This window comes from Lissotriton helveticus, chromosome 5_1, assembly GCF_964261635.1.
Source record: "Lissotriton helveticus chromosome 5_1, aLisHel1.1, whole genome shotgun sequence".
Classification (NCBI taxonomy): domain Eukaryota; kingdom Metazoa; phylum Chordata; class Amphibia; order Caudata; family Salamandridae; genus Lissotriton; species Lissotriton helveticus.
In genome coordinates this window covers 2,085,252,811-2,085,279,639 of record NC_136065.1, presented here as the reverse complement: position 1 = coordinate 2,085,279,639, position 26,829 = coordinate 2,085,252,811, and the positions used below count along the sequence as shown (strand labels likewise).

Sequence of the window (26,829 nt, the reverse complement as noted above, 5' to 3'; positions counted from 1 at the left end):
TCCGCCTCACATGTAGAATCAAGCTCCTAGTATCTACTGGCCACGTGCCACAAATATAACTGCCTTTGTTGGGTGTAGAGGTTTGGGGACCTCACGATGTAGGTGCCTCCCTTTAGAACCTTTGACGTCTGCGACTCGGCCCTATCTCTACAGTGTTGAGTGCTGAAGACTAACCACAACGTCACCTTCTTTTTATTACAACCTCCTCACTTTTTCTCTTTGACCCAGACAGTGCAGTGGCAATGCAGATGCTAAAGAAAGTAGGCAAATAAATCAATATTACCCCAACTATTAGTGCTCTTCATAAAACCAATAATATCGTACAGGTCTTTCACGCAGGGTACACGCGTTGCAGTATGTTTGTCAGTTCAGTCTGCTTTTGATATACTCTTTCCTAAAAATAAGCATCGACCGTGTGTGACCAAAGCCTGTGTTTAGTTTCCCCATCTTCTGAATGCAGACTTGGCAAAGCCTCTGATAGGCCACTTCACTGGGGCCAGCAATCAACATAGAAGACAGACTTTAATTGGCTTCTAAGCTATTCTCCATGATGTTTCACACACCAGTATTGATAGGGTTGTCTAGGCTGGAGGTTAACTTGAAACTAAATTGATATTTAAATGTTACCTCTTCAAAGACATCCCTCACAGATCAATGTCTCATCAAAGCTGTGGTTTGCTTTGGCCAGAGGGATGAGCCAACTTTGAACTGCGGCCGCAGTCAGACTTGAAGGTCGTCAGTTTTACTGTGTATTTGTCGACATGCCACAGGCAACCGGGTCTACAGGCACACATTTTTACCCTGTTCAAGTTTTAAATTCATGATCCCACTGCACACGTCATCAGTTTTCTTACGATGATAAATACAGAATAAGAAAAGTTTTACATGTGAACGTATTTTGAAATGTTTTATTTTTTAAATTTTCTTTTTGTATAAATAAAGCTCCAAGTTTCCAATTTATGTTGATAAATACAGACAGAAAACAATGTCTTTTGTTTTTATATTACTTTTTGAAAGCAGATAAATACAGAAAATTGGGCTTCTTTTTAGTGACTCTGCATGCTGTCCTGTATGTATTCCTGGCCAGTAGCTGGGCACATTGACAACATGGGGAGTTAAACATAAATTTAGATTTCCTTAATTAAGCACATATCTCAACATATGCTTGTATTATAATGCTACAATTTTTCATGTGGTTGCATTGTTTTATTATATCTGCCTGCTAAAAGTGCTAAAATCCTACAGGCAAAAATATAAGTGCTCTATTATCAGTTAAATAAATGTGGAAATATATACGAGCTACAAATTCATTTATTAAATAATAAATATAGCTCGAAATAAGTATGGCTAAATACAGACAGACGTATCCAAGAAATATCAGAAAACGGGGAGCCCTATTTATAAACTAAATATATGTTTTAATATATTGATATGTACAGGAGGACTGAACCATTGGGATAAATGCAGGTTTGAGCTTAGAATTGCCAACTGTTTCTTTCTCCAGATAGAAAAAAACATACTTATACATTGCAGAGACGTGCTTATCATACCAGTCCACAAATCTGTGCAGTGTCAGCGATACAAGTTTGTCAGACGAGTCCACCAATCAGAGAAAAGAGCCTTTGGTGTGTTTGATCCAAAATAACAGTCTCTATTTCTCCACTGCTTTGTGTTTGTTGAGCTTGTCCAACAAACACATACTATAGAATATCCTTGTTGTAATAACCTGCCGAACACTACACCACAGCGGCCCACGGTAACTAGGGGCCACATGTATCAAGCATTTTTGTGTTTGAAAACGGGCCGATTGTAAATGCAAAAAATGCTTTCCACGTGTACCAAACCCTATTTTGCAATTCAGTAATCGCAAAATGGGTTTGCGATTCGCTATTTTGGAAGAGGCGTGCTTAGGACGTCCTTTCCTAATCGCAAATAGTAACGGTATGTATGAATGGTTTGTGACTGTAAATGCGATTGCAAAATATTAGCATTTTACCACCTACGTCAAGTAGGTGGTAACACATTCGCAAGGGACCCCTTCCCCTTTGGGAATGGCAGCAAAAACGTTTTTTCAGAGCAGGCAGTGGTCCCACGGACCACTGCCTGCTCTTACAAAGTGAAGAGCAATCTTTTCTTTCATTTTTCTTTTTTAAATGCAACCTGTTTTCCTTCAAGGAAAACGGGCTGAGTTTTGAATAAAATTTTGCTTTATTTAAAAGCAATCTTGGACATGGTGGTCTGCTGACCGCAGCAGACCACCATCCCCGTCATTTTAGCTATTCCTAGGGAGTCGCAAATTGCATCCTACCTCAATAATATGCATCATGTAGGTCATTTGCGACCTCCTAGAAATCGCAGAAAGTGTTCAACACACTTTCATATATGTCGTCTTTTCGATTTCCTAATTGTGAATCGCAAGGATTCGCAATTAGGGAATTGCAAAACGGTTCCTACATACATCTGTCCCTAGATCATTCGCCTTCAAATCATTTCCACATATCTAAAGTTTAAATACTGCATTTAAAAAAAAGGCGATATTTTTAAGGGAATGTTGATTTCAGAAATATTGGAAATATAAAATGTGTGTTCCAGGGGCCGGGCAGTTGGAAGACATGAGCCTCCGCTGTCCCCAGTCCTTAACTGTTAGGTCATATGTAGAGACAAGACAAGGCTTCAGCATCCTGAGTGCATTGGAAAAAACAAGAGAAAATGTAGCGCCTCCTCAAGATTCTGCCGTAGAAAGCCTACTTGTTTCTTGTGGGCTTCTTGTTTCTTCTATCTTAAAGTTCTATAGAAAGTTCTCCCTTTGCTTCCAGGAAACACTGCAGTATAATTCAGGCCATTGTTTGCTCCTGTCTGGACTAGGCCTACACCCTTTATTTAGACTTGCTGGCTTCCCCAACTCATTTGCTACCGCTGAGCCTCAATCCACTGGCAATACATCTCCAACGTCATCGCTCTGCTCCTCTCTCCAGTCACCTAAAGAAGCTGCTGAGGCTTCCAATAAGTTTGTATCTTTGTTTCAAAACATTCACTGTGACAGCCCTTCTTTTTACCCACAGTTGTTCACCTATTATGTCCTTTCATGAACTACTCTTTATACTTTGATTTGTGTCACTGTGACTGTGGATATACTTGCAAGGGATATACTGGGGATTTAACCAGATCTGATAATTTCCAGGTTTGTACCCCAGAAGTGTTCTTCAGCTCAGACAGATATTTTACTGCTTACCACTCCGGTTGAAGAGACCTTAAATGGTTAAAACACCAATATATATTTTTAGGTGTCGCCAGTTTTACAGGCACGAGCCTCGAGCAGTACCCATAGTTTCGTAAGCAGTTTTATCAATGCATATGGTGTAATACCTCCTCACAGATGATGAAGTAGCATGTTTAGCAGCAAGTGGCATCTGGCACCAAAGAAATAACATCAGTAATACACTTACCAAATCAGCATGAAGTTTGCAAATGTAATTAAATTGCCCTCAAACACCAGCTTATCAGTTTCTTAGAATACATTTGTTTTGCTGTTCAGTGCTCATTTTCATCTTGGGCAAATAAGCTCTTTTCTTCCACTCACAAGGTTTTAATTGTAAGATAAATGCAGCTTTTAGGTTGTCATTTTAGTGAATATAGGTTTAGTCTCTCAACATAAGGTTCTCATTTTCATCAGTTAGCAGATATACACCTTGTAAGCAAGGGTCATCTATGTGCCAGACATAGACACATAATAGCATGGGTGCTCTCAGAATGACACAGTGGCTACCAATGTGCCACTAATGCTATCACTATGGTATTTTTTTTTGTCCTCTCACTCTTTATTGACAGCGAAACATGGGAATGAAAGGTCAGGTATGGATGCCTAGTTCTTTCAGAAATGATAACATCCATTGAAAAATCAGATGCCATGGTTCATAGCCACGTTTATGGTTGACCTTATGGTTGAATTACATGTCTTTTTTTCACACCACTCATAGGGCCAAAATGAAAATGTCATTGATCGACTTGCACACTAAGCCCAGTAGCACATTTTTGTATATATACATCTCTTGGTACACAAAATATAGAACAACTGAGTTCTGTTCAATTTATTTTACTACAGACATCATGTTGTTACTTTTTAGTATGTACAGTTCATCTTCATAATCGAGGACTTCTTCATGAAGACGATCACTTGCTACACCTATAATTACTGAGAAATTATCCTGATCCACGTTGTGTCTTGAGAAGCCTGATAATTCTTGGGGATAAAATTCTTGTTTATTTTAAGCATCATGAATCTCTCTACTTGTCCTTCTGATTATGATAATTGCCCCAGTTGCACTGAAAACCTGCTCCGATGATGCTCTGGTTGCAGGACATTCTAGATATTGTATTACCAGACTACTGAGCTCTGGATATTGTTCCAGTGTTCTGTGTCAATAGATCAATGAGCCTTTACTGGGGATCTTGTGTAGTCATGCAAGTACCCTATGGTTTCTTCTCTATTGAAATATTTGAGACTTGCCAGCTCTGCAAATCGGATGTGATTCTGTTCTTGTTTGTCCTCGAAGTTGTAATTTTTCATCATCCAGTTCATCTATTTTTTTTTATTATCCAGCTCCTGTAAATGGAGGCATTCAACGATGAGCAGGAAATAAAAGTAGATGTTTGTAGACTGGATCCAGAATTGTGGCACTGATAGACTCTTTTTAAAATTTTTAAATATCTTTTTATTAAACAATTGCTCAGGACATCTTTTGCACAGATAATACAAAGAATACACATATTTTCAATACATTGGTTCCTTAATCCACAGGTTGATTCCCCACTCATGTAGTCCAAAGTTCTTAAGGCTACTGAGATTTGAGGTTTACTCACATTCACTTATCTTCCCCTACCCTCCCCATCCCCCCTCTCAGTGTCCCCTGTATGTTCTCCATCGTCCCCAGATCATGTCCCATTTTTGCGGTCATCCTCTGGGTTTATATGCTACTTTCTCAGCGCAAGAGCACACTGGTAAATTCATTATTCATGAATGAACAACCTAATGCCAAGAATGTCAATAATATGATAAGTGACACTTTTACACAAGGAATGGCAGCCGTTATTCTAAGGACGTCTGTAACATGCTTTGACCAATCCAGAGATGCCCTTGTATATCGGAGAGGGTAACCAGACGCCAGGAGTTGACATTCATCACTTTGTCTGCCAGAGATCGTAGAATGACACCATTCAGGCAAGCACACACAGGTAAACAGTCACTGTTTTTCACTCTAGGGCCCCACAAGGACTTTTCTCCTTTGTCAATTCGACAACATCTCAAACGCGAGATTGTGTGTGTGAGGATGTATGTATGTGAGTGGCATCTTAATTTACTATACAAGCATCATTCATTGTTTTGTTCCAAGAGATTCTATAGGTAGGAACTACTTTTTAGGGTATACTATTTCACTACATCGATGATTTCATAACAAAAAATAATAATTCTATGAAATCAGTCACAACATAGAAATTGTTTATTTGTAAAATAAAAAATAATAATACATCTCACTGACCGTGGTGGGTGAAACTTAAGACAGCCAGAAAGTCAAGATACTGTCCCTTTGAAAACCTTTCCGACGTTGCCGGAGACTGTTAAAAGTGATGGACAAGACATCTGTCAACAAGAATCCTCTGATCATAGGAAGAACATGGCCACCATACGTGGGCCATTTGCACACGACTCAGCAGCAGGTAGACATATGCTCCTTCAACAGCCGCCCACCTGCGACTTCCCGTCTCCAGAAGCACTCTCGTTTGTAGAAGAGTAGCACTGTGGTGCTAAAATTGCACCTCCCCCTTTAAAAAAAAACTTTGCAGGATTTGCATTTCACAAATATTGGAAACATTTAAAAAGAAAATTTGTACACACTCACTAAGCAGGGGATATTGTAATTTAGCGAACAATGGGGTCAAGAGTAACTGTGAGGTTGTCTATATTTTTTATGGCAAAATATTCTTACAGATTTTTTTTTTAACATGCTGTGGCAAAGAAGGTTGATTCAAATGTGCAATATTTGTTGGAACACTCAGTGCTGAGCTTTTTTGGGTAAATGAAGATCATTGTGACTTTCTGCTTTCAGGCTGACCCAGTCATGGTTTTGAATGATGACAACACCATCGTTATCATTGCAAATCGGCTCATAGAAGGAGGCAGCCCGATGCTGGAGCAGGGCATGATAGTTGGCCAGCTGACCCTCGCCGACGCGCTGATCATTGGGAACTGCAACAATCAGGTGAGTCCGCCTCACAAAGCAGTTGAAAGGATTGGCTCGTTAATGTTTGGAAGAGCCAGAGAGGAACAATTTCAAAATAACCTCTTTGACGGGCCTATCTCTTAGCTTGCATGTTTTACGGATGTATGACATTACAACGCATGCTTTTACATCGCATGCCTTTACAACGCGGTTTTTACATCGCATACCATTACAACGCATAGCGCTTTGGGGTGCTGGATAGTGAATAGTTTAATTTACTATTCCAACTCCAGTCCCCGTGGACACTAGGGAAGGTGTTGGACAGTAAATGAAACGTATTCCCTATCCTAGAGCGCCCCCCAGCGCAATGCGTTGTAATGGTTTGTGTTGTAAAAGTTGCGTCTTAAAGGCACTGCGTGGTAAAAGTTGCGTTGTAAAGGATGTTTCCCATGTTTTACTTTGAATTTATCTTAGCAGTGAACCAGACATCATAAAGCGACATAGCGGCATATACGTACATAGCGCAATTACATACCTTTACAGCCACTGCAAGGTAATATACATCAACAGTGTCACTATACAATTATAACATCCTAACAAAATATATTACCCAACCTCCCCTCCCTCCTCACATGCTCGGCCGTAACTATCTAACAGTAGGATATGCATATTGTCTGTATCCGTGGTTATGTAAAACTTGGTTTCATAGTCTGTCGCAAATGAGCTACACCTTCATGCGATCCTATCTAGCAAAGCTCATAGATAATGCGGGGGGGTCCATGCATCCCACCCCTGCGAATCAAGTCCCCATGTGACTAGCCCAATGCTTTCTAGTAGGACAAAATATCTATTGCAGCGTATTCTTCTAGCATCGTATACCAGCTTAGCGAGATCGGCGTTTTTCTGAGGCCTCTATATTCTTCTCTCATTAGTTCTGTCCCCTCTGCTTTACCCCACCGCATCATCTCTGTGTGCCATTCCTGTAGGTGCGGGGCATAAGCGCCTTCCATCTTGTGGTTATGGCTCGTTTGGCTAGAAGGAGTGCAAGATTAGCAAATCGTGTAACAGGGCCACCCTTTTTCTTCCCCCCGGGGTCCCAGACCCAGTATACAGTATTCCAAGGTATCATTCTGGCGCACCGGGGCCACCTCTGTCAATATTTTACATACCGTCGCCCAGTAATGTCCCAATCTAGGGCAAGCCCATATCATGTGTATCAACCCCGCATTGGGTATGTGGCAGCGCAGGCAGTCATCAGTCGCCCCCTGGAACATGACGCTTAGCCTGTGTGGGGTTAAGTACGCCCTGTGTAACAGCATCAATTGTTCGGTTTTCTCTTTCTTATTTGTATATTTTTTATGTTAGGTTTCTTTTTTTTTTCTTGGTCTCCTCAGTCTCTCTCCTATTATATTTTTATTCTCTTTTTTTTTCTTTGGAGCAATCCTCATGTCCCTCTTTTTCCTTATCCCTTCCATCTTTGAAACCTTGTTTAGGCAAAATTAAGAATACTTCATTTATTTTCCAACGCCCATATTGAAGTTATGAATTTAGGAGTGACAATTTCAAAGTTTTGAGGTGATGGTGTGTTCATCATGGTTTTGGGAAGTTGGTTACATTAGGAGTGTAAGGTTCGAGCAGTGCTTAATTTCAGCAAATGGTGGCAAGTGGGGCCCTCCAGCACTCAGTTTTGGGGATCGGCAGTCATTTATTCTTAACAAACTTTGATTCACAGATAAAGAGAGAAAACCACAAAAGGGAAAATGAAAAAGCTGGAAAAAAACAGCGACAGGGAGAAACCAGGGAAAAAGGCATGAGGTGGAATCAAGACCACACAGCATTTGTATCCGGCACCAGACCTTTGCTAGGGCTAGCTGAGAGCTACTGAGTAAAACATTGGGCCCCTGCTCTTGTTCTTTCACAAACTAAGCACTGGTTTTGAGATAGTTGAATACAGCCTCTGGTTTAGAAATCGATGTTGTTTTAGCATAGAATTTCTAGCAAATTCATATGTTTTGTATGTCTTTATTGTTTTTCTGTAGCATTAGTGTTGCCCTAATAATGCCACTTCACTTTGCAGTGAAAGAAAGAGTTGCAAGATGAGATGAGGCCATCAACCAGAACAGTGATAAGATAATCCGATGGCCGCTCACTATAACCAGCAATGCTAGTCTACTGGGAGTCTAAAGCCAGTGGGAGCTGATGCCTTTTCTGGAACTTCCGGATTCTTAGAAACTTGCCTACAGTGTGCAAGCTTCTAGGGGAGAGAACTTCTGTTCATGCAGTGTTCTGCCCCCAAAATGTTTGTATCTCAGCGGGTGTGCAGCAAGTTTGTTTTGGTGGGGCGCCCTTTTATGTCTGGTCGGCAGAAATAGCAACATCAATTTAGAGAGGTAGGAAGGAGCGCATCATGGATCCAACTTTTAGTTTGATAAACCAATCCGTGGACTGACATCCCCGCAGGCGAGATTCGATCATTTCGCTACAGACCTAAGATGAGGTGGGTTGCACAGGTTTTTTACAGTATGAAACTCATCTACCGTCTGTGCTGACAAGCACATGTAGATACCCTCACAGAAATCAATCCAGACAATTGCAACTGCTGGCGCAAGGATGATCCTTTGAGACTGAAGTCTAAAAGACAGGATTACTCGCAGAAATGAAGTTAGCATCCATATTTAGTGTTTTTCTTCTGTAGTCATTGATATGTATTAGTTAAAAGTGACCTTCAATTCACAGACTTTTTGACAAGGAGACCGCAGTAGCCATTGGAGGAATGCCAGTGAAATAGGAGCATGGCGGGTTATCTCTTCCTAATGGCAGAATCCTGGTTTTCGATGAACTGTGACCGACCATTTCTTGCGCCCTCAGTTTGGGTGCTTACTGTGCAATCCTTGACTTACCTCTGGTCATCTTGTTCCTTTGGAAACTTTGATGTTAGTGTCTTATGTAAATGATAATATACAGCCCATATGTATCCCTAAATATAATACCCTATCTTTAGGCTGTTAAAAATACAGGAGATACCTTGTACATATTGAATAGGTCAGTGACAAAGCTGATGCTTGTAGGATCCCACGGGTGATGTTAGTGACATACATATAGTTAAGAAGCTTTACCAGGTGAGATCTGTTAAATGAGAAGGAATTGAACCATATATTCCGACGCTGAAGTTAGTTGCCAGTAGATCCAGATTTTTTTTTTTAATCAGCATTGTTAAACACAGCTGGGGGTTTTGGAAGCATTAATGCACATCTATCAGGACCTGGCTCAGATGTATGATAAACGACGCGTGGTGGTGGAACCCACCCTGGAAGTCACAAAGAAGACTACGCTGCTTTCAGAGAAGGAAAGAGTTTGCTATTTGTCTGGTGGACCTTGGCCATAGGCTATTAGTGTTCATTTGTCTGAGGACTTCTTAAGGACCTTCCCGAGTAGAACAGCGATATTGAACCATTTTGTGTTGATAGTTATGTTTGCTGGGGGATGCAGATGCATGGGATTGCATGTATCATTAGTGAAAGATTTAGCACACTGATAAACCTAACATATTAGAAATACCGCTAAGGTGGTGAATTCATAGTCATTGGCGATGCTTAGAGACATTTCTGTGGTAGGTGTTCACCTCATGAGATGCCAAAGCATCAATGTTCGCCTAGTTGTAGTGTATTTTGTCCTCATACGCCGTAAAGTTGTATAGTAGCTTTGACAGAACCAGTGTTCCAGGTGTTAATGGGAGGAATGCCAGTACTAGAATACTGTTACATGTTCTTTTTAAGTTTGAGTTTATTAAACAGTAAAGAAATACAAAGTAAATGAGAGCAGGGAAGAAACAGTCAATGCATGAAAATCATAAAGATTATACCAGAAATGGGAAAGGGGAGTGGGGCATCATACAAATACATCAATAATCAAATACCTGAAATAATGACAAAAACCTGGAATAATGATAATACCTGAAATAATGACAAGCAAGCAGTAAAAAGCTATAAAACAGATACATAAGTTAAATAAGAAAAGACAATTCAAGGCGGTTTGCGTACTTCAGTAGAGTGAACATTGTGTGTGACGGAGAAAGGGGCAGAGGAGGAGAGGTAATTCACGAAAGGAAGCCAAAGGAGATCTCTCCTAATTGCTAGAGAGACAGGGGAAACAAAATTAGTATCCAACCTGTGGTTAAAACATATTGTATTCCACCAGGACCGGAAGGAGACATTAGCGGCTTGTTTCCAATTGGAGGTAATATGATGAAATGCAATGGCGATAAAGAGATCCATTAGGAGATAGTGATTATGTGTTTGGGGAAGTGCAGGGGACAGAGAGCCCAAGAATATGTGAGTGGGAGAAAAGGGAATGTTGAAATGGAAAATTTTCTTAAGCTGGGACCAAACCAAGTTCCAGAATTGAGAAATGGGAGGGCATTCAAAAAGCATATGTTGTAAGTTTGCTGATGGACAGGGACAAGACCAGCAAATAGGGAGAACATCTGCTGAAAAAGAGGACAAAACAGTGGGAGTAAAAAGGGTGCGATTATAAATAAAGTAAAGAGTTTGGGTCCTATTGGCAGCTCTAGAAGTCTTATGTAGTTTGAGCCAAATTTTGTCCTACAAAGCAATCGGCCAAGCCGAAGAGAAATCCTGTTCCCATGCTAGTTCAACCTTTGATTTGGGTCTATCAGTACCGGAGTGGAACAAATTGTACAAGGAAGAAGCAGAAGGAGAGGAGTCTAAAACAGAGGCTATAGTACGATGTGTAAGAGGGATGGGTTTAGAATCCGGCAAAGATGCAAGATAGGATAGAAGGATAGGATGAAGTGAATCATATTGAGAGCACGAACTGGCGGGTAATGAAATCTGAGATCGGAGATCTGAGAAAGATAGGGGAAGATTATGGGAGAGAAGCTGAGAAATCCATCTAATGCCACGAGAGTGCCAGGACTTCCAGAAAAACGTACGATTGCAAATCATAAGTGTTTTGTTATGCCAGATAGGCTGCTCATGTGTCGAGGAAAGACAAGGATAAAATGAGGAGAGATACGGAGAAAGTAGCTTACGAGAGTGAGAAAGGGCGGGATTACGAAGGCTATGCAGAGGGGAGGTAAAGGATACGAATTCGTGAAATTCGAAGGGAGAGAGGAAAGAGGACTCAATCGTTAACCAAAGGGGAGGGTAGAAAGGAAGGTCCGTGGACAACCAGCGAGCAGATTGCGTGAGAGAAAAGGCACGATGATAAACCTTGAAATCAGGGAAACGGACTCCAGATTGAGATTTATCCTTACGCAAAGAAGACAGTGCAATGCGAGATTTCTTACCCTTCCATAAAATTTTTATCAGGATAGAGTCAATCCTTTTAAAGTAATAATCGGGAATATGTATCGGTATCATGGAGATAGTATATAATAGGAGAGGAGAGAGCATCATTTTGATCGAACTCAGACGACCCCACCAAGACAAGAAAAGTGGATTCCAACGAGTGATGGCAGATTCTAATTTTTTTGAGACATATTCAAAATTGAACTTCAGTGTCTCTGATAAGAGAGGGGCGAACCAAACTCCTAAATATTTAATTTTAGTCGGTTGCCACGAGAAACCAGAAATATCAAAAAGGTGTTTTTGACAATGCGAATTTAAAGGAAGGATTTCGCATTTATCAACGTTGAGGCGATATCCTGAGACAGCTGAAAAAGAAGAGACCTGTTGCAAAAAAGAGGGAAGAGAAGAGATCGGATCTGAGCAATAGAAAAGAATATCATCAGCATAGACCGAGAGTTTAACTTGCTGGGAGGCAAAAGGAAAGCCAGAGATCGTGTCGTCAATACTCCTAAATATTTAATTTTAGTCGGTTGCCACGAGAAACCAGAAATATCAAAAAGGTGTTTTTGACAATGCAAATTTAAAGGAAGGATTTCGCATTTATCAACGTTGAGGCGATATCCTGAGACAGCTGAAAAAGAAGAGACCTGTTGCAAAAAACTAAGCACCCAAACCGGAGACGCAAGAAATGGTCGGTCACAGTGCATATTCCAGTCCCCAGGCGTCAATCTTTGTCAATGGTGCAGTTTCTGATTATTTCACATTTTTCAAAGGGGGGTTTGACAGGGTTGTCCTCTTTCCCCTTTACTATTTGTCTTGGCTTTAGAACCCTTCCTTACCAAAATCCGTCAGGACGACTCGATCTCTGGCTTTCCTTTTGCCTCCCAGCAAGTTAAACTCTCGGTCTATGCTGATGATATTCTTTTCTATTGCTCAGATCCGATCTCTTCTCTTCCCTCTTTTTTGCAACAGGTCTCTTCTTTTTCAGCTGTCTAAGGATATCGCCTCAACGTTGATAAATGCGAAATCCTTCCTTTAAATTCGCATTGTCAAAAACACCTTTTTGATATTTCTGGTTTCTCGTGGCAACCGACTAAAATTAAATATTTAGGAGTATTGAAGAAACAACATTATGACGTGGTTTATTAGAAACCCTGGGACCTATACGGTGTGCTCGTTGTATGTTTACCGAAGCTAAAGAAGGAGCATCCAATATTTTTGGCAGAAAGGATTGGAAGAACACAGTTGGATTAGACCCTTACGTTAGTTCCGGAAGGCCATAAAGGCGTAGGTTGTTCCTACGATTTCTATTTTCCAAGTCCTCCGTCTGCTTCTTGAGTTGAAGGATTTCAGATTCCATGTCCGGGAGTCGAGAAACAGAGCTCTGGACAGATTCATTGGATTGTTCGAGAAGCAGGCCCCGAGAGTCCAGGGTTTCCCACTTGTCTTGCATGCTTTGTAGCGATTGCGCAGTTGATTCCATGAAGGGTCTGAGAGCCCGCAATTCCTCCAGAATAAGATCCAATGAAGAGGAAGAAGACCTGTTGTCAGGAGATGGGGGGTCCTTCTTTAGACGTTTAGATGAGGCCAGAGTGGTCGGAAGCTTACTGGCATTATGAGATTTGGAAATCGCTCCCAGATGAGACTCAGGCTTAGACATCGCACCTTCATCCATATCCAGTGAGGGAGAGTCAGAGTCCGAGTGGGCAGGACTTTTGCGCGAACCTTTGATAGAAGAGGCCAATTTCAAATTGCGAAGTTTTCCCATGTAAAAATGACAGAGTGTGGAGAGCTGATATAGCAGCAATGGCCACCCACGATCAAGAATGTAAGAGAAGAATCACCACTGACGCCACCAAATGAGCAAGAGATGTACCGGAAGAAGGAGTCACTGAAGAAGAAACTTATCGGAGAGAGAGTGCTCAGATTACCAGTCCCAGATATAGCACAGCCATGAGGATGAAGAGAACCTTGCATCACGAGGACAAAAACACAAAAAGGCAATTGAGCCGGAGCAACCCAAAACAACGAGTGCAGAGAATTGGCATGGACACACTGCAGGCAGAGAAAGCGTAGAGGAGCTCCTTTATTGTGAAAGAAAGCAAGGAGAGACGTTGGCATTAGAAGACCAGGACCATAGAATGCAAGCTGCACTGTGAGAGGGCCTGCGTTGAAGGAGGAGCTCCAAGGTGAGGTAAAAGCTCAGCCAAACAAAGTAGACGTTAAGGAGAGCAGGAGAAGCAGGTCATATGCACCATGAAGACCATCGTATGCGGTAAGTAAGCTAAGGCATTAAAATAAGGCAGAAGGAGCGCTGATCCAGTCAGGAAATGGCGGCCTCAGAATGAAAAACAGGGCCGCAGAGTGAGGAGAGTCAGAAGTTGCAAGAAATTGCCAGCAGCCAAGGAGAAGGAGGGCTCACCTCAATTTTATAGTAGTATGCAGCAGTCCAATGTGTAAACATCTGTTAGAAGGCAGCAGCGTACCCCGCCGAATAACTCGCGGAGCTCCGCCTCAGAGGACAAAATAGCGGACGGAGCCGCGAAATGCCGAGTCTTCAACAAAGAAACGTAGAGGGAGCTGGAATTCCCCCAGAAAAGGCACCACCAGGCTCACGGCATCATGCGATTAAGTTTAGGGTAGCTGCCGACCGAAAACAGCCCGTTGGTGCGGAGAAGCAGAGAGAAGGGTGAAGTCCGTCACGGGAGCTCCGCCGCTATCCCGCCATCTTGGCTGGCGCCGAGACCACGCCCCGTGACATGTTCTTTGATGTTTCCTCCAGTTTGGAAGCAAGCTTTCTTAGTTCAGGTGTTTCAACTTTCCTTAGTGTATAAGGCAGACTGCCAAAAATAGGGGAGATTGATTTTCTTCCCTCATTACTAGGGCTTCGACTTACTGTGTCCATGAAGATTTGCTGAAGGCAGGGTGAGGGATCTGGGTTGATATGGGGAACAAAGAAGAGAGGAAAAGGAGTTTGTAGTGTGATAATTATCTTGGCTGGAGATGCTGATAAGGATGCTGTCAGGGCAGGACAGGTACAGAAGATTCGGGATTTAGGTGAAAGACTAAGGCTATGAACGGCTGAGCTTGCGGAACATCTCTCGCGCAGAGCTATGGTTATGTCAACGTTATTTCAAAGAAACCTCTGCCTCATATTTTGGTTGAATCTGTAAAGTGTTTATTGCAACAATCAATAGCTTTTGATTCATAGAAGCTACCAACAATCTCCATACACCAGTAGTGGCGCCAAAGTCCCTCTGGAAAGGCATGACCCAAATGTATACACTACAACAAATACGGTTTCTAGTTTGGATCATGTGACTAAATTCTCTCCAAGTGTATGGGCCGGCGCCTAGCCAAATTCAATGGACATAACAGGTAGACTTCACGAATAACAAAAATGTAAACCATTTCGGCTGGGCAAACTAGTTTGCAAATTCGACATCTCTGGTGGCTAGATGCACCGCGTCTAGTCTTGGAGACGGACACATCTTGTAGGCAAAGTAAACAGTAGCAAGAAAAGATGGCTACAGTAGGTTACAGTAACCTTGCTGCAGTCAGCAAGGGATGTGAACTGAAAGCATATTAGAAATCATGAAACATAGCAGGTGGACCTGCACTGTAAATTAAAACTGACAGCTAATTACAAGGATAATTTGTGAACCTATCGCTCACACCTCCTAATCCATCATAAGGCTAGGCACCGCGCCAGGCAACAAGACAAGAGCACCTCTCTGGTCACTCATGCGTGACATCGAAACGCTTCCAACATAGGATCACAACAAATACAATACTCTGCAAACCCCACACTTCTCTACAGTGAAGTGTGCTAGTCTTTCGTTAACGCGCTTCGGCGCCCCACAGTAGGGTATGAAGCACTATGTCTATATTACAATACAAAGAGGACTAGAGCAAACCCACTAGAAATGATCTAAGTCATGGATGCTCTGCAAAGAGACTAGTCCATCATTTCACTGGGCAGCAGCCATCTGAGTTAGAAATGTCTTCTTTAAGGACAGTGTGGCAGACAAAATACATTGTCAGCCTAACAGCCCATCATCCAGATGTACTTGATAGCATGAACCCAACTTGTTTTAAAAGAAGAATATGCTCCCTCTCTTGGATGAAGAAGTCCATTATCTTAAAGCAGATTTTTGAGTTTATTTTTCTTTAAGCCTAATGGTTATTTTTATGGGGTAAATACCCCATTTGAGAAGGTTAACAATGTTTCCTTGCACCAATATGTGAGACAAAAGATAATATCTTTCAATATTCTTGTTTTTCATGTCACTAGCTTTGTAGCTGTTTCCGATTAGCAAATACGTGTCGCTGCTGTGTTTTCTTAATTTATTGTTAACTGTGTTTGTTGGTTTGAACATTACTTATTACCGTCTTCTCACATTCATTTCCCCGCCATGCCTTACACAATAAATTGTGCATCTAAGTTATCTTGCTGTCTTGTTTGGTTTTCATCCCTTCTACTTATCGGAGACCCAGAGATTTTATATGTTATATTCCTCCACGTTCAGTTGTCTGATTCCTGTTCTTCGTAATTATTTCCTTAATTTGCAGACCACTGTTTTTTCTGTCTAACTATTGAAGTTTCTTGTGTTCTAGGTCAAGTTCAGTGAGTTGACTGTCGACATGTTCCGAATGCTTCAAGCTCTAGAGCGAGAACCCATGAATTTGTCAACACAAATGAACAAGCCAGGGCTTCAGGTGAGTAACATTGGAGTAGCATGCTATCCAAATCTGTAATCTTTGTTCTAACATCTTTTTTATCATTGTGAAGAGATATATGACAATAAAACAAATCGCAACATGAATTGACCCGTGAATGTTTTGTCACTGCAAGAAGCGTGAAGGGAATATAGAATATACTCGTAACTAATTCTTGATTTCAAACTGACCCTTTGAAGAAGGACAGTGCCTTACACTTCTAAAGACTTTCACATTATGTACTAGAAGTGCATATGATTTGGAAAGATTTCCAATATATAGCAAAGATTTATTGCAGGCTTAGAAAAGGACATGTGATGGATATTTATTATTTATCTATTTGTTTGAACGTTTTCACTAGCGGGGACAAGACCCAAAGGGTTTCCGAGGCCTTCACATAAAAAGACGGTAGAAACAAGCCAACACATGTTTAAGAATAGTGTTTACACTTAAACATTTTGGCTCAGGGTTAAAAGCAATCGATAGAGCAGGTAGCTGTCTTTCAATGACTTCGGGAGAGCCATTGAAGGGACCGCATAGTTTGACGGTTAGTCCTTTTCTGGTCTTCCCCAGATCCAGGAATGCTCTGAAGTGGGCGCCTGGAGGTGCCACATTTATGGCTGGCACGAGCTAGTGATTGGGACTGACTCCTGGGCATGTCCTGACGAATGAGGTAAAAATGCCCGGGGCTAACCATACCCACTTCAGGTATTTTCTAGATGGTCAAAGTCTTTGGCCACTCTAATTATGGTAATCCTAGCATCTTCCCACATCGAACACTAAAATCCAGAGTGAGGCAGTCACTGCACCCTCAAAACAGGGTCACTGTTATTATGCGATTCTGAGGCTGCGGTGTTGTCCGCATAGCTATGCATTTGCCACATAACCTATTATTGCTGCGTAATCTAAAGATGTTAACTAAAAATGTTGTTTCTAGCTCAAACAAATCAATAGTTTTTAAAATCACGGTGCACCATGATAATGTTCAGTGCGAGCCCTATGCAAAGGTTGACAGATCATATTACAGTTGCTTATTACTATATTTAGATGATATCCACCTACTAATGAGGTGAAACCATTGCCCAGACAGTCTAAACATATGAAAAAATGACAAAATTCTGAAGTACTATAATCAGAAAATGTGCTGCGTTAGGCAGCATAATTTGCCATTTCTTGGTATATTATTTAGTCAACACTGTTGCATAGCTTGGTCCTCTCTTGCCACATAATCTCAGGGGCCCTGCCCTAGTAAACCCACAGACAGAAGTCCGGCAGAAAAAAGGAGGGCTTTCCAACAACCAGTCAGTAAAATTGTTTTGGCATCCTTTTTCTCGCCCCTTGAAGTGCGCCCCAAGTATTATGTAGAACCCGAGCTGACCTGTCAAGCAGAATTTGACATTCAAGCAAGATTTGACAGTGTAATGTCAAAAGGGATTCTCACAGTATCACCGTGAATATTCTGTGTGATTCAGAGGGGTCATCTCTCTGCCCATTCAGATCGGCCTATTGTTTGCTCCTTAGAGGCATTTAATGCCTATTCCAATGCTAGTTATGGAGAAAAATGCAAAAGAGCCTCCAGAGGTTTTAAGCAGGGAAAAGGTAACTTCCTAAAAGTACATTTTCCTTAATATTCATCAGAAACCCAATTTCACCATTGAATTGGATTTTTGTATAGCAATTAAAAATAGTTGTTTAATTATTGTTCAAGCTTTTTCCTAACCAAAATTAGCATTATTAAATGTGTAATGTAACTCAGTATTTTCCTACGGAACAGCCAGCCTTGAAACAGTGAGAATAGTATGTGAGGTTTTTTTCATTGTAAGGGCATGTTTTACATTAAATTCTCACATGTCCTCCTTTTAAATATGATGCTCACTGCCTCATAGGCAATAAGGCACGGGTGGCTTATAATATTTCAAAGGAAGGCTTTGACTTGTCAAAAGAGGTAATTTTGACCAGCCATATTTGCAGATTAAAACTGCAACTGCCATGTTACAAATGGTAGGCCTGCAGTCGCGTTTGCACTGTCCCTGTATTGGGTGCACAATGTATGCTGCAGTCCACTTGTGATATTTAAGTTACAGGCCCACAGTACGCTTTGTACCATACACTAGGAACTTTTAGTTAAGTATGTCAATTAAATCGTATGCAAATGTCATCATGTTGAAAGAGGGAGCACAGGCACTAGTTAGCGGGGTAACATGCACAGAGTTCTACAGCTAGCAACAATATAGGGTCCAGCAAAAGGTGAAAAATCAGCAAATTTTCAACACAAGTCAATTGTATTTTATTTTTTTATATTTTTAAACCAGTGAGTGATATTAATGTAAAGCAATTTCCACCAAAATTTTGTGTTACAATTTTTGAGAGGCAAAAGGCCATACCTCACGCAAACCATGGGAAGTGCTTCACGCCTCTCAATAAGTATATATTTAATATTAAAATGTTATATGTTATGCTGATTGGATTAAAGCATTCTAAAAGGAATGTACTATTAGTGTTAAAAAAATGTTTTTATTGGGAATGCCTGGTACTGTACCTTCTAAATTTTTTCGAGCTGCATTCGAGCTCTGTACTAGTGTTATCGAGAAAGGCCGAAATACACAAATTACTCTGATACTGTTGAAAAAAATCGCAGAACATCCCCTTTCTATTCATAAGATGTAGTCACCAGCCTTTCCATCACAAGTTTTGAATTTGATTTGCAGAGAACAAGCACTTAACTAAACTAGCATTATCGGCAAGTAACTTATAATTTTGAATTCTGCTGCAGCCCTTCATGTCCTGATAACATGTTGAACAAAGCACTGCAATTTCAACCTCCTATTTCAGATAACTTCTTTAATGAGTTCTTTCTCCTACATTCTTGTTCTGCTAATAGGATGTGATTTTTTACTGATTAAAGAACAGTGTGTAGTCATGTGGAGGATGTGTGGACACACTGGGAGATAAATGGAAAATAGTTGCTGAGAACCAACAAAAAAGCTTTGACCAACCTGTCTTCCTTTTATTCAGGACCCATCCGAGAAGCCAGCCAAGCGGGAGAATCCCCACAAATACCTTCTGTACAAACCAACCTTCAGCCAGCTCTTCACCTTCTTAGCAGCATCTTTTAAGGTGTGTCTTTCTCCATTACCCAGTTTTGTATTGTCTTCATTTCAAAGTGTGGGCTTCATTGCATGGTTCGCAATACAACTCACAGTAAAAAATAATAGAGTAAATTGAATAGAATAAAGCCTTATAGCCCGCCGTAGAGGGCTATACCGGCTAGTACACGCCCTCTCCAGCGTTAAAGGCCCGAGCCGAAGGCGAGGGCCTTTCACAAGGGAGAGGGACTTTAATAGCCGTGTAGCCCAGCTACGAAGGGCTATAAGGCGGTAAAACTATCTGCCACTAGAGGGCAGAATGTTCTAACAAAAAAGAACAAAGCCTTATGGGAGCGTGAGGGGATTGGAATCCCCTTAGGCTCCCTGAAACCTTTGTTCACAGCCAGAGCTGTGAACAAAGAAGCATTGGAATGTTGGAGCTCCAGGCTTATACCCGCCATTATAAGCCCGGAGCACTCCATTGTTTTCAATGGAGCTCCCAACATTTAAATGTTCTAATATAGCCTATAGCCCGCCGTAGCGGGCTATACCGGCTATTAAAGGCCCGCTGAATCGTTAAAGGCCCGAGCCAAAGGCTAGGGACTTTAACGAAACAGCGGGACTTTAATAGCCAGTATAGCCCTGCTACGAAGGGCTATAAGGCTATTAGAACATTCTGCCACTAGAGGGCAGAATGTTCTAACAAATTAAACAAAGGGTTCTCGAAGCTCGAGGGGATATAAATCCCCTCGAACTTCGAGACGCCTTTGTAGAACATTGGAATGTTGCTCTACGGGCCTTAACCGGCCTGTAGAAGCAGGGAGCACTCCATTGTCTGCAATGGAGCTCCCAACATTCCAATGTTCTAATTAGGAATAAAAGACGTCTGACCACAAACATGGCCTTTGGAAAGCTGAAGAATGAGGGAGTACCACAGTGTGTGGCAACACTGAATAATCAGGGCCTTTCTTAGAAGCATTAGCATTTTAGGAGAGGAACAGAGGCAAGGATTGTTTTTTCTTTTTTTACTGAAACTGAACTGCTCGCTTTAACACATACTTAAAAATATAAACCGTAACAGATGGCAGTACAATTCTCATAGCTCTTAGAAAGTGCCTTCAACCACAGTTTTGCCCTTGGTCTTGCTGCTCAGCAACTAGGAATTTGCTCTAATATTGCCATTCAATTGAAAGTGTAAACCTAGAGTTGTGGTTTGTGTGTTCTCTGGCTGGCATTTATGTTGTAAGTCATGCTATTTCTGTGTTTTAGTCCTTGAACACCTAAACCCTCCCAAAAGATTACAGACCCTTCTAAGGACCAAATAGTCACATGAAGCACATCACACTGCATTTCCTTTGTTCGCTTTAATGCGGTGGTCGCATTCATGTTCAGGATTCTGATTGGGTGTGTCATATGTCTGGAGTCAGGTGTGTACCGCAGAGGAAGGAGGATGAGGTGCTGCTCCCAGGATGGATGTAATGGTATCAGCCAGAGAGTCAGTTCTCTTTATGTGCTGTCCAATCCATTGACAATTCCATGTATAACCCATATGCAGTGATGAGTTGCAAGCGCAGTCCTTCTGCCTCTAACCTCAGCGGAGCTCATGCTAACGCAGAGCACATCTGGCCGGATGGTACACATGAGCAGTAACCCTCCTCCTTCAATCTTATCCCAGGTGCTTCTTTCAGGGACAGGATAGGCCCAATACTCCAGCGGTTGGTGACCCTTTGTAAAGTAGGGGTTATAAAGTATTTTAAGTTCATTCTGCTAACATACATACTTGCATATTTCACTTCACACATTTATGTTTGTTTTTCACTGTTTGGGGCCAGCTGTGTGGTTGTAGAATAATTCCATATGCAGTGACACACAGGGGACGTTTACCCAGAGGAATACATGGAGGAAGAGTAAACATTTTGTTGCAGTGGACAAGGGATCTGTTTGTCTTTTGGCCAAGTACCTTGGGACTATGCCTGTAAGCCTGTCTTGTGTACCTCCAGGGACCAATGTAATGGGTTTGAGCAAGCCCACACCAAAGCACAGGTGAAATATTTGTCTCAAATGCAACTATATAGCAGCAGGAGACATACTTCCACTTATTCTTAGGACATAGGTTCCAAGGACATGAAGTTGTCATTCAAAGTGTATACATCAGGTGAAAAAGACGGTGCCCGGGCACTCTGGCAAGAGGGTCAACTTCCATCCTGAGGAGCATGAACTTTCCACTTCTTACTATCGATACCCTTGGTCCTCTGCTCCAGCGGGTCAAATCTGGCTCCCCTCAGGACTTTGCCCCTGCCAATATACTCAGGGAAATTTACTTAGCTTGTCCTACCCCTCCCCTGACCCTTCTCAATGATTCCCTTACCCATGGCCATGTCCCCGCATCACACAAATCAGCGGTTGTCATCCCAATTTTAAAAAAATTGGACGCTGACCCTTCCTCTGCCTCTAACTACCGCCCCATCTCTCTCCTTCCTTACCTTGCTAAGGTACTTGAAACCCACATCACCTCCACACTGAGCACCCATATTGAGACCAATCACTGCCTCTCCCCCTGTCAAGCTGGTTTCCGCCCCCTGCACTCTACCGAAAAAGTGGTCATCTCAGTGATGGACAAGTTGCGTGAAGGAATTGACATCAACCTTCCGCAAGCCCTGATTCTCCTTGACCTTTCCGCCGCTTTTGACACGGTGAATCATACCATTCTTCTTAACCGTGTCAGGGCGGCGGGGGTTGAGGGCTTAGCCTTTTGTTGGCTGGAGTCCTTTCTTGCTGGGAGAACACAGGGCGTCCATCTGGCTGGCTTTGCGGCGGCCTCGCGCAAGGTAGAGTGCGGGGTTCCCCAGGGTTCATCTCTTTCCCCTCTTTTGTTCAACCTGTATATCTTTCCCCTTATTTTTATGTTACAGCAACTGGAGGTCACCGTATTCAATTATGCGGATGACCTCCAGTTAATCTTCAATCTATCCCACTCTCCCTCATCTGCCCTGAATGTCCAAACCACAATGACCCTCATCCAAGACTGGATGAACTGCAGCCACCTCAAACTTAATCCGGACAAGACCGAATTGGTCCTGACCGGAGGTGGCTGCAGTCCCTGGTCTCCTTCTTTCTGGCCCTCTTCCCTTGGTGTCCCTCCACTCCCGGTTCCTAAAGTGAAGACCCTGGGTATCTTTCTAAATCCCCAGCTTACAGTTCTCCCGCAAGTAAATTCTGTGGTTTCTTCATCTTTCTTTTCCCTCAGAGTAATTAGGAAAGTTTCCCGTTTTTTTTCCCCTCCAGCTTTAAAAATCATTTTGATGGCCATGGTACTGTCCCGTATAGACTATGGCAACATAGTCTATAACGGGGCCCCCGCATACATGGTTCATCGTCTACAGCTTGTGCAGAATCAGGCGGCCCGTCTGATCCATGGCCTTCCCAGATATCATCGGGTTACCCCCCTACTCAAGACCTTGCACTGGCTCCCTATAAGGGAGCGGGCCTTGTTTAAACTTGGCTGCCTTACCTACCAAGCCAGAGCAGGCACTGCTCCCAAGTTTATTTGTTCACTCATTAAGCCATACTGTCCAGGCAGAGAACTCCGCTCGGCCCACTTAGCCCTCCTTACCATCCCTCGCTTTAAAAAGCAGAGGGCGGGCGGAGTGAGATTCGCTGTCCTGGCTCCAACATTTTGGAACTCCCTCCCGATTGCTCTGCGCACCTCACTTTCCTACCCCCTTTTTCGGAAATCTCTCAAAACTTTCTTGTTCAGCCAAGCCTACCCCTAAAACTCCTTACTGCTGCCCCCACTGATCATCACTAGCGCCATGAAACCGTTGGGTATGCGAGCGCTGTATAAATGTTTTTAAATTCAAAATTCAAAATGAACACAATGATAACCTGAAGAATGGGCAACATTTTAAGAGAAGGGATTTGTAGGAAGAATGTCATTGCCTTCTGGATCTTCAAATTGAGCACTATCATACAAGGACAGTTTGTACAGGTAAAGCCTTGCAGACCACTGGACAGGTAGGTCAAGAAAAGTCTGAAGGCAGAATATCCTTTTCCATCATGAGGTGACTAAGTGGTGCATACTACAGATATTAATGCTAGAGTGTCAACCTTTTTGAACAAGTTCTGTCAGGACCCCAAGAAGGCAATAGAGCTCTTTTGGCAGAATTGTCAATAATAGCTCTTTGATCTGGCCTACATTTTGTCATGGCTGGGGAGGCCAAGGTTCGCTCCCTCATATCTCCCAGGAGACACATTCTGGAGCAGCACAGAGAGTCATATGTGTACTCAGTAAAGTGAACTGCTCTACATCCTCCTACAGAGGCAGGTCCCTGTTACTAGGGGTGAGCTAACTGTGGTGGACGCAAGGCTTGTGGTGTAGGTCTGCCTTTTTGCTGGCAATGTAATAAAGAGCTTGGAAAGTTTGAGAGCACATTCACTGCCTGAGATGAGACTCTGTTCTCACGAATCAAAGTTTTCATCACAGTCGTTTGCAATAGGGATTCCTTCGCCAGCCACTCCTACACCCAAGATCCCCAAACATTATCAGTCCACCCACATAGTGAGGCAGTGGCAGGAGCTGCAATGTTCAGGAACGTCTTCCCGTGAAGGGGCTATTTCCAAAGAGGTTACACACAAAGCAGTGTATTTACCACAAACATCATTGGAGTTTTTACTTTGTTGAGATCAAGTCTTGCAAGTAAAAGTAGGGGAAAGGCTGGCACTCTATTCCCATAACTGGTCCTACATCATAGGGATGCCTCTGTGTTAGAAGCAGTCTGAGATTTTCACAAAGAGTTTTCCTTAAAGTTTTACAGCATGTTTGTAAAATCAGAGATTCTTCATGTCGTACATCAAGGTTGACCTTTTGATATAGAACATGATTGTGGCATTGGAAGGAAAGGAGCAGTAGGTTGCTCTTGATTACTCGACCGACTCTTAGGAACTGGGCTCATTGTTAAACTCTAGGCCCCTCGAGATCGAGGAGATCCATCTCTTCCAGGATTTCCCCAGAGAGAATAACTGGATATTGAGATTGAACCTAAATGGTGCTTACTTGAAGTTTTGCATGGCTCAGGTGTTTGAATACACACCACTCCCCTCGGCCTTTAATTCACGTCACAATGCTTCACAAAGCTCATTAAGTAAATGAGATCTTTAGCGGCGCTAATCGTCTACTTGAACAGTAAGTTCCAAATTACTCAGGAGCTATAGATTTTTTGCCAGTAGACTGAAATTATGGTAAATATCCTGCACAATCTATATTTGTAATAATTGTTAACATTTCCTACATTTGTGGGGTTTGTAGGAGACTGTGTCAGCAACCCTCTGTTGGCAGTCTGAAAGCTGATGTCCTTTAAAAGGGAAACAAAAAGAGCATTAAAAGATGACAAGATCTCATTGAGACAACTGTCAAGTATAGCGGACTCTATACCTTCATCCGTCCAGGCTAGCTGCCTGGGTCCTCTGCCTTAACGGGCTCTCCAAAGCTGAGGGTAGCAACGTTTGCAAAGGATCTGCATACTCAACAATAGTGATGATTCAGGAAAACCAGAACAGAGATCCAGAGGTGGTTAAATGTAGGCCTGGAAAGCAGAGCAGTGTTCAGATCAGCACGATTTCTGGTCATAAAGTCGGATGGTTTGTTTTCCAGAGGAAAGTGGTTAGAAGATCAGTTGCTTCTCTTTTACAGAATAGAGCTTCGAATCCTTGAAAGACTTCTCCATGAACAACTTGAACTTTGAACTCATCAGTCACCCTGCTGATTTCACATCTGGCATTAGCACCCTTCAAAACCACTTCCATCTGTTTTCTGGAAAACCATTTGAACACCTACACTCCAACTAAAACACAATAAGTGTTGGCAGAAATCTACAGCACCAGCTTGCTCCAAAGACCCTGCAAAAACCAAACGCTTTATCCGCACATAGGAAAGAAAATGGAATAAAAATAGAGTCCCCGAAGCCCTCACAACTTAAGTCTCTCCGCACAGCACTCATTACATTAACCAGAGTTAAGTACTATTCCAACACCATCAATGAAACTGTTAACTAAAGCAGAAAACTCTTCAAGACATTGAAGCAGTGCATAAAATGCTGCCTGACCATCATATCCCACACTTCACCGACAATGCAGTGACATCAGCCTTTTCATTGAAAAAAACACAACATCCTACAGCACACTAGCAACACCAAGCCTGCTTTTCCTCTTGGACCCAGCCATTTTCATAGCATCCACAATAGTTATCCTTAAAAGCACTGTTTCTCTCAGGTGTCACCAAGATACTCCACTCCCTGTAAGCACCTTGTTATGAAGATAATGTCATAACTTAATCTTTCATCTCTCTAGCCAACTCTTTCTCCCCTCTTCACCATTGTCAACGCCTCCCTCACTCAAAGCACGTTCCCAGAAGCTCTCAAGATGGACCGGATTCTCCCACTCCTAAGAAAACCTACACTAGACCCTAATGACCCCACCAACCACTGGGCCAATCAATCTCCTACCCTTATCGGCAAGATCATCAAAAAAGCCAATCTGGCTTCTGACTGCATTGCAGCATGGAGACAGCTACCTTAAATGTGTCCTGACGATCGGAGGGGAAGATGACCCTTGTCTTCGGATACTGCTGGACCTCTCAGCTGCTTTTGACACCATTAACTGTGCCACCCTACTCTACTCTTTGAAGCCTCACAAGGAATCCCGTGGCAATGTCCTTCAGTGGTTTAGCTCGCACCTTTCCAACCATCTCCAGTTTGTTCACATGTGTTCCTCTAGTTTACAAAAGAGAAGATTGTGGTCACCTGCGGAGTGTCCCAGGGTTTGTACTGTCTCCTATCATGTTCAACCTCTATGTGGAGCCCCTAGGAGCACTATTCACTAGTAAAAAAGTTCAAATTCACCAATATGCATGCAATATACAACCTGCCGTGCAAGCCTTCTCTGCTTCAGACCTGAAGCGCCTTGAACACATCCAGAGAGCCCTCATCGCGCATGAACGTTATAACCAGTAGAACCACCTACGGGTCAATCAGGGTAAAACCAAGGTTGTAGTGGTTGGAAAATACCCACCCAAAAAAGCAAGCTCACTGGCAACTGGGAGATCTGCAAATTGGGACAGTACCAGCATATAACTATCTTAGGGTCTGGTTTTCAGAAAGGGTCAATGCGACCACCCACCAAAAACACCTTAGCACAAAGACCAACCGTGTCATCCACATACTGAAACAACTGAGCCACTGCTTGCTGAGTCCTCCCGCCGAGCCAATGCCGTCAGTCTTAAAAGCAAAACTGATACTGGCCATTAGCTATGGTCATCTGGCCTTTCCTGGAGTCCTGGATAGGCCCTTAATTACCGCACAAGCCAAGGCATATAAGTCAGTGTTGCTAGAACCGCGGAATGCCGGAAAAGCAAGGTTGAGGCTGGAGCTTGGTCTTATCAGGCCGTTCTTGGCTTGCCAGGGAGACCTAATAAAACTCTTCCTCAGGATCTCCAGAGCCCCA

General features: G+C 42.5%; 1 protein-coding gene across 2 annotated transcripts in view; it reads left to right on the top strand.

Annotated features, from left to right (window-relative positions):
- SCAI (suppressor of cancer cell invasion) overlaps window positions 1–26,829 on the top strand; it is a 565,718-nt gene that overhangs the window by 462,209 nt on the left and 76,680 nt on the right. For both annotated transcript variants that reach the window (XM_078646060.1, XM_078646059.1), the window contains 3 exons: window positions 6,105–6,257; window positions 16,145–16,246; window positions 19,262–19,363. In XM_078646060.1, the coding sequence (XP_078502186.1) occupies window positions 6,105–6,257; window positions 16,145–16,246; window positions 19,262–19,363 (357 nt within the window). The remainder of the gene's footprint in view (window positions 1–6,104; window positions 6,258–16,144; window positions 16,247–19,261; window positions 19,364–26,829) is intronic.